The 14,666-nt window shown below is 46.7% G+C and overlaps 1 protein-coding gene across 1 annotated transcript; it reads left to right on the top strand.

The window, feature by feature from the left end:
• Nucleotides 1-273: 273 nt before the first annotated feature.
• On the top strand, nucleotides 274-14,373 carry VPS37B (VPS37B subunit of ESCRT-I). The gene is made up of 4 exons (XM_083373872.1): nucleotides 274-491; nucleotides 6,948-7,119; nucleotides 8,464-8,546; nucleotides 9,262-14,373. The coding sequence occupies exons 1-4, from the start codon at nucleotides 387-389 to the stop codon at nucleotides 9,718-9,720; spliced, it is 819 nt and encodes a 272-aa protein (XP_083229998.1). The 5' UTR covers nucleotides 274-386; the 3' UTR covers nucleotides 9,721-14,373.
• Nucleotides 14,374-14,666: the final 293 nt, after the last annotated feature.

The following is a 14,666-nucleotide window of genomic DNA, read 5'->3' as shown; positions in this document are numbered from 1 at the left end:
AGCCTAAATAAATAAAATACATTCAAAGGTAACATTTTATTTTAATCGTGAAGTTCAAAACAGGCGGGGGGGGGGCGAAAGAGCTTCTTATTATCAGCGAGCCCTCGGCGCGTTTCCCGCCACTTTTGACTTTCGGGGAGGGGAGGGGGAGCGCGAGAGGCGCGATGACGTCTCTCTCCCCCCTCCCCCCTCCCTCCCTTCCCTACCTGCTGGCGAGAGGGAGGAGGGAGGGGCCGGGAAGAGCGGCAGCAGCCACTTCCGGTGGAGCGGCGGGAGGGGTGGGCACAGCCGCCGCTGCCAGCGCAGAGCTGCGGAGGGCGGCGAGCGGAGCGGACGCGTTTTTCTCCTCCTCCTCCTCCTCCTCCTCCTCCTCCTCCTCGCCCGACATGGCGGTGGACTCCAGGCGGTTGGAGGGCCTGAGCCTTCACCAGCTCAACGAGCTCCTGGAAGACGAGGAGCAGCTCCAGAACATGGCCCTGGAGATGGAGGAGGTAGGGCGGCCAGCCCCAGGGGGAGAAGGGTGGGGTGGGGGTCCCAAGGGGAAGGAAAGGGGGACCCCGAGAGGGAAAATTGGGGGGTGGGAGTTCCCAAAGGGGAGAATTGAGGAAAGGGGGACCCCGAGAGGGAAAATTGGGGGGTGGGAGTTCCCAAAGGGGAGAATTGAGGAAAGGGGGACCCCAAGAGGGAAAATTGGGGTGGGTGGGAGTTCCCAAAGGGGAGAGTTGGGGGTGGGGAGGGGGGTCTCAAGTTAGGAATTTGCGGGGGGGGCTCTGATGGAGGGGAAGCACAAGAGGGGCAACTTGGTTTCCTAGGAAACGGGAGTTTCAGCGTCTCTCTCTCTCTCTTTTGCTATGACTACTCTGGGCGTTAATCAAGTCACCCCATTGGCTTTTATGGGACCCCCCCCCCAGCCCTTGGGTGGCTTTTTACACCTGGCCAAAATGGGGCTCTGGAGATGCTCAGTCACCCAAGCCATAGTTAGTTGCATTTTGAAGCAACTTTGAGACTTTTAGCAGCTGTTTCCCTCCCCTATTGGGCAATATGGGCTGGGGGGAGATGCTGAGGTTTCCCTGTAGCCCCCCCCCAGGCCCCAAGGCTCCATAGCAAAAGGGGGGTCCAGACGGAGCTTTAGATCTGGAATCCTCGGGAAGCCCCTTTTTTCAGACTTAGCTGGCTTTGGAAAAGGGACCCCAGATTCCAGATTTGGGGGTTTACATTAACAGGGCTTTCCCCAGGCCAAACTTGCCTTCGAGGAGTTGGGGGGCGAGGGAGGGAGGAGGTCTATTTCTGTCTTGAGTTTGTCCAAAGAGGTCTTGGAGGCACAAAGTCTCACGTGCCGAGTGCCGATTTCTCTTGTTGGTGTTTGGTCTAAGAATAGCCTGGCTTGCATGGGAGGGCTGGCGTTCTGCTTCGTTCTGCTTCATACCAGCCGTGGCTGTTTCCCCTTTCAACAAGGAAGTGGTGTGCTTAAAAAGCCAGGGTCCTCTGCATTCTTGGTGGGACATGGGCTGCGGGCTGTTCTGGGGAGCCGTGGAGGAAGTTGCAGTAAAGATGTAGGAAAACACAAAAGTGGATAGATCAATGGGGGCCGTCTTGTCTTTGGCCGTGATAGTTTGCTGTAGTTTGTGGGGAAGAAACAATGATTTGCTTGTCGGTGAGGGTGTTCTCGGCGGAATCGCAGAGCTCGCTCTGAAATTAGGGTGAGGAAAGATGGAGTTGGCTTGACCATGATTGGAGTGTGGATTTGGGTGATTGTGCATCAATTCACAACCTTGTGGTTATTGTGGGAATAACGCAGCGCTGTGAGAATGGGAGAGCGAGGTTGAGAGAGGTGAGGAAAGTCCACAGCCTCCCACGTTGTTTTTTTTAGTTGTGTAAAAACAAAAGGACTTATTAAGCAAAAGATAAAAGCCTGACTTTTAGGTTCCCCAACAGTTTAGTGGGCTTGACGTATTGAGTTACTTCTGGTTTTACATTTAGGGTGTAATTTCTTGCCCTGCAGAGACGAGTAATTTCTGAAAAGAAGAAAATGGGATCTCCTTGTGCTTTTTGGCCTTGAAGGCACCCCTCGAACAGGACAGCCACCTGGTGGCTCAGTCACAGGGGAATAGCTTGAATTCATTGTTAATTTCATATTGCTTCCACAATAAATGTAGTTCGTATCCCCTCTATCCCGTTTCTGTGCTCTGGTTACTTGGCGGGGGAGAAACGTTTTTCGGTCAAATAGGGACCCAGCTTCTGATCTGTCCCTCAGGCTGTCTAACAATGACTAATCCTAATTGTATTCACCGAGGGGGAAAAAACTATTCTATGTTCCTTTTGCATCATTTGAACCTGGCTCCCGAGGTTTTCTCTAGGATCAGAACTTTTGTTCCGTGTTGCCTGCAGGGTGGACTGTGCATTCCAGGATAATTTTGAGTACTGCATTCCGCTCACTTCCTTAAGTTAAGGAGCTACCGGAGCATGAAAAGGAACGCCCGAAGTAGTAGTTCCTCCTTCAATTTGTTACAGATGAAGAAATTTCTGAATTTAGCAACCATATGCCTCGCTAATTAGTCCTACCCGCACTTGCAAACTTGTGACTTCACACCTTATCCTGTTATTGTTGCACTTATTTTTTGCCGCTTGAGGTTTGGGCTGCTATATCCTTGAATAATTGTGCATCTGGGAACTTTGTTCTAGCTGCCAGTCCGAAGAAAGCACGTCTGTGTCTTTTGCAAATCTGCCCTGCCTGCCTCTGTGGCCTTTTGTTGTCTGGAATTCATACACTGAAGGAGGATCTTTAGTTCCTTGTCACTCGGTGGTAACCAGCTAGTACAAAAACTAAAAAGCCGCCAAACAGCGCTAGGAACAGCTGAGCTTGGAGTCTGAAAAGGCATTTTGTAAACTCTAGAAATATTCCCGTGCAGTGGCTAAGGTTGTGAAAGACTTTCTGATACAATACTCTCCTTGTATTCAAGGCTGCGAGGAAGCATTGCAACAGAATGAAACTAATATCCGTTTGTGGTTTGTAATTCAAGTAAAAAATGCAACCTTGACTAACGTGCAGCCTCTTTTGCTCCCTTTACAGCCAGATGTCCTGATTTGATAAAACAATTCCTCTATTTTGCGGGTGATATATTTACGTGAAGGGACATCTGGCACTCCGATAATTTTTAAAAAAACAGCCGACACGGAATGTCAGTTTTATTGTATCGATGACTTTCTGACCAGTCCCCTTTCAAGGAGACCTGTCTAGTTCAGTGGTAGTAATAATAATAAAGTTGGAAGGGACTTTGGAAGTCATCTAGTCCAACCCCCTCCTCAGGCAGGAAACCCTATACCATTTCAGGCAAATGGCTGTCCAGTCTCTTCTTAAAAACCTCCAGTGTTGGAGCATTCACAGCTTCTGGAGGCAGGTTGTTCCGCTGGTTAATTGTTCTAACTGTCAGGAAGTTTCTCCTTAGTTCTAGGTTGCTTCTCTCTGGTTAGTTTCCATCCGTTGCTTCTTGTCCTGCCTTCAAGTGCTTTGGAGAATAGCTTGACTCCCTCTTCTTTGGGGCAGACCCTGGGATACTGGAACACTGCTATTATGTCACCCCTAGTCCTTCTCTTCATTAAACCAGACATACCCACTGCTGACTCATATTTAAGTGATTGTCCACTAGGACTCCGAGATCCCTCTCACAGTTACTACTATTCATAGTTACTACTATGGTTTTTCTTGCCTAAATGTAGAACCTTACTTTTTCCAGCATTGAATTTCATTTCGTTAGATAGCGCCCAGTGTTCAAGTCTGTCCAGATCCTCCTGTATCTTAAGCCTGTCTTCTGGAGTGTCGGCTATTCTTGCCAGCTTGGTGTCGTCTGCGAATTTAATGTAAAACAATCTGAGGATATAGAAAAGTATAATTAATTAAGGGGGAAATCAACTCTTCTTGGCTGTGATGTACTTTAAGTTATTTTGCTGTGTGAGCTGGCGTCTAGAGTTACATTTTCAATTTTAATAGTAGCTGTGTGGGAGACCCATGGGTTAAAGAGGTAGAAGTAATAACCTTGAGCATTTTACCTTTATTTCCCATTGTACGTCTCAGATCTTGACCACAGCAGGACCAGTGGTGTTTGTTTAGCGTAATGCAAAGCATACAAAACAGTATTTACCATTTGAGCAGGGCTGGAGTTAGTCCTAAAGCCTTGGTCATTAAAGTCTTGACTGCCATTGAGGTGCTTCTCTTCAATTGGCAGTGTTACTGCTTTCTTAAGTAATTGGCTTGTAATTAGACACAGAGTCTGGAATAAATTAATTATTGGGCTACCCTGTGTTAATTTTTCATGCTTTCGGCCACTTGCTTCAACATTTTTAAACTGTAGAATTGCAAAGGAGAGAATGTGCTTTCCCTTTAAAGTAATTCCCCCCCCCCTGCCTGAAGGAAGTAAAGAAACATTTCTTGCCTTGAAAACCCACTTGTAACATGCTTTTGCTCTCTGTTCTTGAAATAAGTTATTGCTTTTGAGTTTGTTTGTTTGTTTTTTGTGCCTAATAAACTTTTTTTATTCTTCCTCCCTCCCAATGCTTAGGAGGCTTTTTTTGCCATTCAAATTATGTAGAATGATCTATCGAAAGAAATCTTTCTCAACCAAATGTCTTGGAAGTGCATTTGGGCTGCCGTGCTACAACATTGCAGTATAAACTGTTATAGGACTCTCAAATATAGAGTATATACAGTATAAATATAGGACTCTCAAAAAGTATTGCACGAGATCAAGACAGGTGAGGTTTAAACAGTTCGGGACTATGCCAGCTGATAGGATTTCATAGACAGTCCCTGTGTTCCCACAAAGTGCTGTCCTTGAAGAGAAAGCAAACAATCTAATAGATAGGTAGAGATTTCTTGGCTCCATCACACTGTTTTCCAACCTCACAATGAATGTGGTCATGTCCTCTTCTGCCAACATGAAATTAGGTTTTAAGACTACTAATTAACTATGCCAGTAACTACAGACTGGTTTTCTGTTCTAGTGGTCAGTCAATTAAGAAAAGCCTGTTTTTTTTCTACAAATAGCTTACTCTGTCATCAGGGCATGAATATGTTTAAATGCACAAGGGGGGGGGAGAAGGGTTCTCTAAGAGACGATAGGAACAGCCATGTGACTGGGAACAAACGTGAATTTCGCTAAACGGAGGGGTCTTTAGAATACAGTGACACAAGTTTTTATGAAAAATATATATATATATCCTCTGTAGTAACGCAGATCTCTGAAAAGCCAGGTCAGATACGTACTACTTCCTGATCTGTGCTATAGTCATTATTAGTTTGCGAAAATATAAGAAACAGCCAGTGGGTTAAGGAAGGGGTCTCCAAACCCTGATCTGTGGATTGGCACCAATCCGTGTCCTGTCATAAACTGGTCCACACAAACAAGCGAAACCCCATCTGCGGGATGCAGGCAACACACAAAACCACACACACACAGCCTGTGGTCCACGGAAGACCCTCTCTCCATGGAACTGGTGGTCCCTGGCGCCCAAAAGATTGGGGGCCACTGAATTAATGCATTACATGAAGCTAAAGTGTAGAGTGGGGTGTCCAACCTTGGCAACTTTGAGGCTTGTGGATTTCAACTCCCAGAATTCCCCAGCCTTGGCTTGCTTGGCTTCTCAAAGCGAAGTGCTAACGTCATTGTACATTAGATAGTTTAAAACAACAACAACACACACACATTATAATAGATGTACCTGTGAGTGGGATTCTGTGCTATAGGAGCTAAATATAACATTTTCATTTATACGCCCCAAATAAGTAGGCTGATGATCTGGAAGACAGAAAGCAGATGCACAATGAGTCCTAAGAAGAGAATCGATAATTGAATGTAGAGAATGCGTTTACCTTCTTTCCCTTTGTTCTTCTCCAGTTTTAAGACCAGCGATTTATTCAGATTGTCTAGCAAGCCTGTTGGGAGTGAGAGTTAAAACCAGTCATTCCCAGGATTAACAAAAGAGGCTGCCTAAAATCAGTCCAGGATTGGCCCACTGCCCTCTTTCCCACAATGACCGACTAAGAGTTTCCACCAAATGGCCAAAATCTTTTCTCTGCGCCTATTTTGGATGGCTCCAAATGGCCTCACGTGACTCATCATCGTTATGTGGCTTTTAATATCTTGAGGGATGGTGCTGGCGTTGGCTATAAAATGGAAGAAAATGATTCATCGCAGCACTCGGTGTTCTGTCTCTCGGTCTGGAGGAGGGGGAAAGACGCCAATATATGGGGGGGAAACTCGGGGCAGCAGCTGTTCCACCAAGTTGTTATATTGGCTTTATAAAGGAGCTGGTTCTTATTTCCTTGCCTTCCCCTCTCGTTCCCACCGTTCATCTTAAATTGTAAACTCTTTGTTTTAAAAAAAAAGTTGTGCTGCCTTGAGAGAATGCACATCACGGTTTGGAAAAAAGCATCCAGCCTCTTCCATTTCTGCTCATGCTATCTTCTGAGCACAATAAAGGCGCCTTTATCGGATCTGTATGATCCAGGAAGCCAGAAGGGAACAGAGTCCCGCTGTTCACTCCTGCTGAATGACAGTTCTCCTCACACAATTTCCCCTTTTGATCTGCAGGGTCTCGTTATGAGCTCTCGCAGGAGACGGTGCCAAGCCAGCTAGTCCTGCTTCTCCAAAAGCTCCTCTCTTTGCTTTCTCTCTCCTCCATAAATTAAATTTATAAATCAGGGTGAGGGGCGGATGGGGGGGCGGGAGTGACAGCTTGATTTACATTCTGGCTGTGTTTCCAGTCTGCTTTGTTTCTTTGAGAGAGGCCCGCAATCCGGGACCGTGTTCCCCCTTTCCTCCCGCTAATTAATATGAATACCAGAAAAAAGTGGTTCACTGCTGTGCTTGCTCACCAGAGAGAAATGTAGAAATATCCCACCTCTGTAATTAGTTTTCTGCCTAACTGTCTGCCTCTCTTTTCTCTCGCAGGCCCAAAATCTTCAGCTAAGCAAAGATATGACTCTCGCCAGTAACCACAGCCTAGCAGAAGGAAATCTCTTATACCAGCCAAAACTAGATGCCCTGAAAGCCACATTAACCCAAAAGTATCAAGAGGTACAGGTTCTCTTCGAAGCGTATCAGATAAAGAAAACCAAGCTAGGTAATATTCCACGGGATTGAATCCAATCCCCTCTTCTTTTCCATAAGCAACATGGGGTAGCTGGAATGGGCTTCAAATTATGAGATAATATAGATCAGGCGAGGGACACGGTGGCTCAGTGGGTTAGGATGCTGAGCTTATCGATCGGAAGGTCGGCAGTTTGGTGGGTCGAATCCCGAGTGCCGCATAGCAGAGCGAGTGCCTGTTACTCGTCCCAGCTTCTGCCAACCTAGCAGTTCGAAAGCACGTAAAAAATGCAAGTAGAAAGATAGGGACCACTATGGTGGGAAGGTAACAGCGTTCCGTGTGCCTTTGGCGTCTAGTCATGCCGGCCACATGACCACGGAGATGTCCTCGGACAAGCGCTGGCTCTTCGGCTTTGAAACAGAGATGAGCACCGGCCCCTAGAGTTGGAAATGACTAGAACGCATGTGCGGGGGAACCTTTACCTTACCTTACAGATCAGGCATGTCAAACTCGCTGTGTGACGTGACGCCGCGCGACATATTGCAACTTTTTCCCCATGGCCGGCAATGGGGAGGGTGCGGTTTCGTCGTGATGCATCCGGCCCGCGGGGCGGCAGTTTGACATGCCTGATATAGATGCCTATCAAAGTATGGAGTTGATGCAGTCATTTAAGGATGTACACAGTAAATGAGCTGAGCAGCGGTTAATTAATCTAAAGATATTTAAACCTTTATCTACTCTTTTTATCTGAAGAGGAACCTAATCTTGGTCCCATGGTTGGCTCTGGCATCAAAATATAAAACATATTTTAATTTAGAACTAAGCTAACAGAAATTAGTAAAAAAAAACACAGCTTGTAGCCAGTTGGTGTTTGGTAGCCTGAATTGTTAGTACTTTGCACATAGACAAGTTAAATTTTTAAGCTGCTGGTTGTGAGAACAAATGTTTGGGGAAGTGAGGTGTTGATAAGAACAGATACATCCTGCACGCTGGTGGTTCCAGCCCCTGGAGATGGCCACTCCGTTTGGAAGGCTGCCATGTTTCCTTGCCCAGCCCTCCAAAGCTCTGTGGAGTATATTGTCTCGTAATAAAAACAGGGAGCAGAGCGGCAGATGTTTCCAAACAGCCTGTATTATTTCAGGACTCATCACAGGCGGTAAGGTAGCTCGGCCTTGCTTCCACCATGCTTCCCCCCCCCCCCCGTGCCAGCCCATAATCATTGCAAGTTCTGACCCGTTGCACTCAACCTTCGTGGCTGCTCTTCTGGGTTTTTGCTTTTCAAACGGTCCTGCTCTGTGGTAGCCGTATATTCATGAGCTCTGCTTTAATTCACGGCTGTCTCCAATGTCCCACCCCTTCTCCCTTCCTGGTTTGCAGACAGGCAATCCAATAATGCTTCGCTGGAGACCCTCCTCGCGCTTCTTCAGACTGAGGGAGCCAAAATTGAAGAAGACACTGAGGTAAATGGGGACCATCTGTTCTTGGGGCTTTTCTGGGTAAATTGTTCTTTCTCCTGAGGTTTTATTGCTGCCTCGCAAAGCAAATGGGGTTGCCATGAAATACTAGCCCGCTAGACTTGCCTGCTCGTGCCTTTCATCCCAGGAGGGCTTATGAGTAGTCCTCAGCTTACGGCAGTTCTTTAGTGACCATTCACAAAGTTACAACTGTGCTGAAAAAGCGACAACGGTTTTTCAAAGCCTGCGACCTTTGCACCGTCCCCATGGGGGTCAGAATTCAGACGCTCGGCAAACTGATTCATATTTATGACGGTTGCCGTATCCCGGGGTGGCGTGGTCTCCCCTTTGGCGGCCTTCCGACACGCAAAGTCAGTGGGGAAGCCAAGCCAGATCCACTTAACGGCCGTGCTGCTGTAAGAACTGCACCGATTCCATTTAACCAACGTGGCAAAGAAAAGCCGTAAGGTGGTGGGGCAAAACTCGCTTAACGAATTTCTCGTTCGGCAACAGAAATGGTTGGGCTCCACCGTGGTCGTAAGTCGAGGACCGCCTGCACGGTAAGACTCGTAGGTGGAGAAGCTGCTGTAGGTGAAGTCCTCTCTTCCGCGTTACCTTCCAGCCGCGAGAGGCAAAGTGCCATGAGAAGCGGGCTCTGCCTTTCCAGGCTGGGTCCCTTCCTCCCCTCCCTGCCTCACGGTTCGTTCCTTCTTTCCCACAGAACATGGCCGAGAAGTTTCTGGATGGCGAAGTTCCTCTGGACGCTTTCATCGATGAATATCAGAGCCAAAGGAAATTGGCTCACCTCCGGCGGGTCAAGATAGAAAAACTCCAAGAGGTGGTGCTGAAAGGACCCCGGCGGCCCCCGGTGCCCCCTCCCCCCGTGCTTCAGACTTCAGAGCCCAACCTGCCTCCTTCGGTTATGCCTCGCCGTAACCCTCCCCCTCCCCCTCCGGCGTCTGTGGTCCCGGCAGGACGTTTCCCAACTCCGTTTTTGGCACCCCTAGGCCACAGCCCGTATCCATACCCCCCACTTCCCCCGAGAACGGGGGCTCCGCCACCGCTGGGCCAAGGGCCGTCGCCGGCTTACTCGAATCCCTTTCTGCCGCTGTACCCGTCCACGCCGCCTCAGAGGCCCCCGCCTCGCCTTCCCCCCAACCCCGGTTTCATCATGGAATGAAAACGCCCTCGAGTCGTGACTCTCGTACGCTGGTGCTGACCTTTACCATCCTTAAAAGCTGGAAACCCAAGCGAAGTCGTGGGGAACCAACAGGGCTCCGCGCACAAAGGAAACCGTCGGCCTTCCTAGAAAGGCCTCAACCCAGTGTAGAATTGGTGAAATGCTTCCAGGGCAGAGTTGCCTTGTTCTTCCAAGGAGAATCCAGCCATTGTGGCGTGAAGGCCCACTTCCCAGGAGAGCTGAAGTTCTTTTTAGTCCTCGATTTGGAAAGAAAAAAAATTCCAGAAACGGAACCTCGTTCTAATCCCGGGACGGTAGCTTGTCGAGTATATGTTCTGCGAACAGACTCTCACCAAAATGGCGATACGGTGATTCGTGCTGTGGTGGCACACACACAAAAAAGACATTTAGGAGCTAGTGAGCTTGTGATTCTAGCAAATTTTCGTGTTAGCCTCAGTTGGGGGGGGGCAAGTTTGTTTCCCCACTAATGTAATCCAATCCATTTGAGCAACAGGCTGCCAATTTTCGGTGGACGAGGGTGGGAAAATCAGCTGTTTTGTACCTGTGGAAACCTCAGGATGTTAAAAAAAAAAAGCAAATGGGACTTTAGTTCCCTTCTCTTGGTGAGGGTAAGTCAGGAATATACAATCCCGTGCCACTGGAGCAAACATTTGTCCTTCTGCTTCTTGTACCTCTTTTCACCCTACATCCATTCACGGCTTCTTGCTTGTGGTGAGGGTTGTGTGTCTCTGACATATTTTCCTAACGGCTCTAGAATGTCTTGGCTTTTAATGGGTCTGTGAATCCAGAAATACTTATCGGTCCAAGCTTGACTTAAATGCCTGTCTCTATCTTAGCCAATTAGTTCCTCCAGCTTTATGTTCCCATTCCTTAATCCTAAACCAAAGTTATCCTATACTTGGAAACCTCACGTCTACTTCAGATTGGGGCAAAAAAGTCTCTTCCCCCCCCCCTCCCACCCTTCACCTTTCCTCTTCCTACAAATCGTTTGTATGCTTCAGAAACTGCTTTTCCCCCCAAAAAGAGGAATCTCTCAAGGTAAAGAGGTTATTGGCTTTTTTAAAAAGAAGAAAATCAGATGTATAACCTAGTGTGAAAAATTCACACGTTCAGTAAAACAGGTTGAAAAGTAGCGTTTCCTAGTTAACCGGAGCATCCATCTCCGAGCAGGTGTCTTAAAGCATCTCTCTGGCTGATCTGCAGCAGAGTTCTACTTGAGACCTGTTCTTAAATAGGTTAGTTTTTTTATATATATGTGTTTATGTCATCCAACACTTCTCTGAAATTGGTGCTGCCACAATCTTGTTTGCAAAGAAGAAAAAGGGGGGGCAGCTTCACACTGAAAGGTATTTGAAGAGGGTGATAACGGGGGTAGAGAGCGCCGTGAGAAACACGAGTGTGGAGTTGTGAGAACACTGTATCCATTATCAGGTTCTGCTGCCATGTTTGATTTTTCTGCTAATGCAGAAAGTCCTCTGATGTATCGTTCTGGAAGAACCCAGAGACCTTGATGCCTCCATTCCATTCCAGCTTTCCCCCCCCCCCCTTGTTTCGTTTCGTTCTGTCACTTCTTGGCAGTCTCTTAATTCCTGTCCGCTTCATGGTGACTGAAGCTAATTTACCATGCTATTACCCTGGTCGGTCACACCACATCCGTGGCTCTTCCGAGTACTTTTTCTAAGTGATTCCAGAATAGCTGTTTTAGAGCATAAGCTTAGGTTGGAAGGGTGAACAGAATTTGGGTTATACCCCTTTGTCATCCATCAAGCCATTCTACGCTTGTAAGGCCATCTGCAAAAAGCCATTTAGAGGACAGGCTTCCTTCCCTTGGGCTAGGAAGATCCTTCTAAGTTCAAAACATTTCAGATTTTTCTCTGCTAAGATTGGTAGCTCCAAGCCAGCCAGAGCCTGCTCTATGACTTAATTCACCCACGGAAGATGTGGGCAATGGTGGTGGTGGGGAAAAACAGACCACGAGGAAAGCATTTCTATTCCTTGAAAAGCACTCCCAGTATCCCTCGCTTTGTTTCTCCGCAACGTGAGCTGCGTGTGAGGCACGCAAAGCTTCTAATTCCAAAGCTAGCTAAACGGCTCCGGAAAGTGATTCACTCCGGAGAGCCTGCCCCTACACGTCTTACACAAAGTTGGTCCTAGCGGGGACAACCCTCAGAGGTGCTGGGGTGGCCAAAAGACGTCTAATGCTGGGGAAACCACTTGCACGATCTGCCGTCGGAGAGAATCGTAAGCCGGAGCTTCAAGAACCGTTTTCGGATGTGTCTCAACCGGTTGAGTGCGCTTGAGCAGATGAGTCATGTGCCTCTTGGGCTCCGGGTGACTTGCAAAACTCGCAAGAGTCCTGGCAGTTTAAGTCGCCAAGAATGAGTCTTGATGCCAATTGCATTCTTCTTACAGGGTGTCGCACAATCACGCTTTAAAAAAAACACCACAACGGAATCAAGAACAGGCCTTAAGGCATCATTTCTTGGCATTTCTTGGTTGTGACTTCCCACCTCTTTCATTTTTTTTATTAATTGAGAAAAAGTGTGACTCTCAAAAGTCTGTCTGTGATGCATCTTTTGTTCTTCCAGCATTGCAGATTAGCAACATTAATTGGGTGTTTCTCCGACGTTAGAAGAGCGGCTTTAGTTTTTAGGAAGAAATTTCTTGTTGGCCACCCTTGTGTAGCCGGTGCAGCAAAATACATTTACAGACAACTGGACAAGATCCTGGAGGCGTTCTCAGGTGCTTAAATGTCTCAAGGATCACACGTGCTCAATTCCAGTTCTCACACATCAGCAGCGAGAATATCTGAACTTCCCAAGAAAAGGGAGAATTACGCCCATGTATGAATTTTACAGATCCCTTTCTTGCTCTCTGAAGTGACTCTGATCATCTTCCTGTCATGTTCTCTTCCCCCTTCCCAAAATATGTGCTACTCATTTACTTTCCAAACAATATAATCTTTGTGCAGAGGGATTTTTTGGTAGAGGCTGCTAACAGCTGCGATGTGCCTAAATTTTGTACGGCGCGTTAAACGCTGGGTGAAAGGGCTAACCTGTGCCTTAGAACCACTGCGTGGAATTTTGTCAGGGAGAAATTCCTTTTCCAGTTCCTCTTTTTCATGGGAGGAAATGGATGATGGTATCCATTTGTCTCTGGTAGGAAAGGCAGATCTTTGGTGTGTGTGTGTATGTGTTTTTTATCAGAGACAGAAAAGTTTGGTCTGACGGTAGGAGTTTTTCAAGCTGACTGGGAGATCTAGAGGAAAGGCCATTTTAAATCTGGGTTGCAATCTTTTGGCCCCAGGGCTGTGCAAAACTAAACCAATAATTTTATAATTGGAGCTTGGGTGAGATTGAAGCTAGTGAAGGTCATTGAAAATTGCGGGTATTCCTGCTTACATTAATGTTAAAGGGCTGATTGAAAACTACTAGGAGAGGAATGGATCTTCAGCTCTTGCTTCGTGACAGGCGAGAAAAGCTGTTGGGCCAGAATCTGCGAGTTTTGGGAGAACAAAACGGGAACCCAAACCGCAGCTGCGATCCCCTGCTGACTAAAGTAGGGATGGTACAGATAGTTGCAAATAGGTTGCTACCTCTGTTTCTTGCTCCGTACGTTTACACCAGCAGCTAGCCACTTTTTGCAAGTAATCCAAGATGTGATGGACAGAAGCATCAAGCAGAATTTTCCCCAGCAACTGATTGTCGGTAGCAATAGGCCAGTATCAGTGAAGTTATAACCTTGCCCTGTGGTACTTCAGCCTTATCATTTCCAGGACCTGGCGATGACTTTAAGCTACCTTCAAAGAGTCAGCCACGCTGCTTCCGGAAAGCAGTTTCTGCTCACTTTTGATAGGAAGGTTTGCAAATAGTTTTGTTTACGCGAGTCACGTTTTTAAAACGGCCCTTTTTAAAAAAACAAAATAGCCAGCTGCATTTGAAGCATAAGAAGCCATGTTTCCCCTAACGGGATTATCCAAAAGGAAAATAGCTGCAATTTTATACTGTGGGTCTTAATTGCCCTTTTTTTCTACAAAAGTATGCAACTGGAGAAGGAGGTTTGTGGCAGTGTGGAATGTCGCGGTGATCTGGGCTGGCGTTAGCAGTGGCCTTTTATCTTGATTAGTATTTGCATTGTGGAAAAACGTGTGCAGATTTTGCTGGTTAGCCTTTATTCCAGCAGCTGATCTGCAGACCAGCTTATTTCCTGGCAGGTAAGCAAGACAGGCCTGTTCTCAAGTCTGAATTAGCCTATTTCTATCCTAGGAAAGGAGGTAAAGAGAAAGGTCATTTAAGGCAATTTGAAAATCCTACAGCAGGATATTTTTCCAGTGCTTAAATCAGTGGCTTAGCGTTTTATGCCGGAACAAGCAAGTTCTGAACCACAATGTGAAATCTAGAGCCTCCAAAATGTGCCTAAGATGCCGACAAAGTTCATCTTCCTTGCTTTTGAGACTTCTAAATGTATCACACCTGTTCAACTTTGTTGTACAACTTTTAAGATTGTGATCTCAAGACAAGCCTCTGAGCTGACAATTGTTCCCTTTTTCTTGTAGAATTGCTGTTTTATAGAAACAAATTTTGGGGTTGCAGTGATTACTCATTAAAAGAAAATCCTAAATTTTGTACAAACGGATGTTGCTGGCTTGTTGTTGTTTTTTTGAACCAGAAACCTGAATGTGTTTCTATTCTCAAAAGTCTTGCAGCATGCTGGCTTGTCTGCGGTCAAGATTTGAGTCCTCCAACTATCCCATCTGATTTTAACCAGCAGAGAATGATAACAAGCTTATTTAATTGCGCTGCTTTCGGGCTGGCCTGATTTTGTAAGAAAGTGGAGCAAAACAACGCTTCATTGGATTTCAAGGCTAGAAATTCAGATGGCCATTCTATACACTAACGAAACATCTTAGCAGGCCTACATCAAAT

Source organism: Vipera ursinii (genome assembly GCF_947247035.1).
Source record: "Vipera ursinii genome assembly, chromosome: 14".
Lineage (NCBI taxonomy): Eukaryota > Metazoa > Chordata > Lepidosauria > Squamata > Viperidae > Vipera > Vipera ursinii.
Note: the sequence above shows the minus strand (reverse complement) of the source record. Positions and strands in the feature narration are given on the sequence as shown.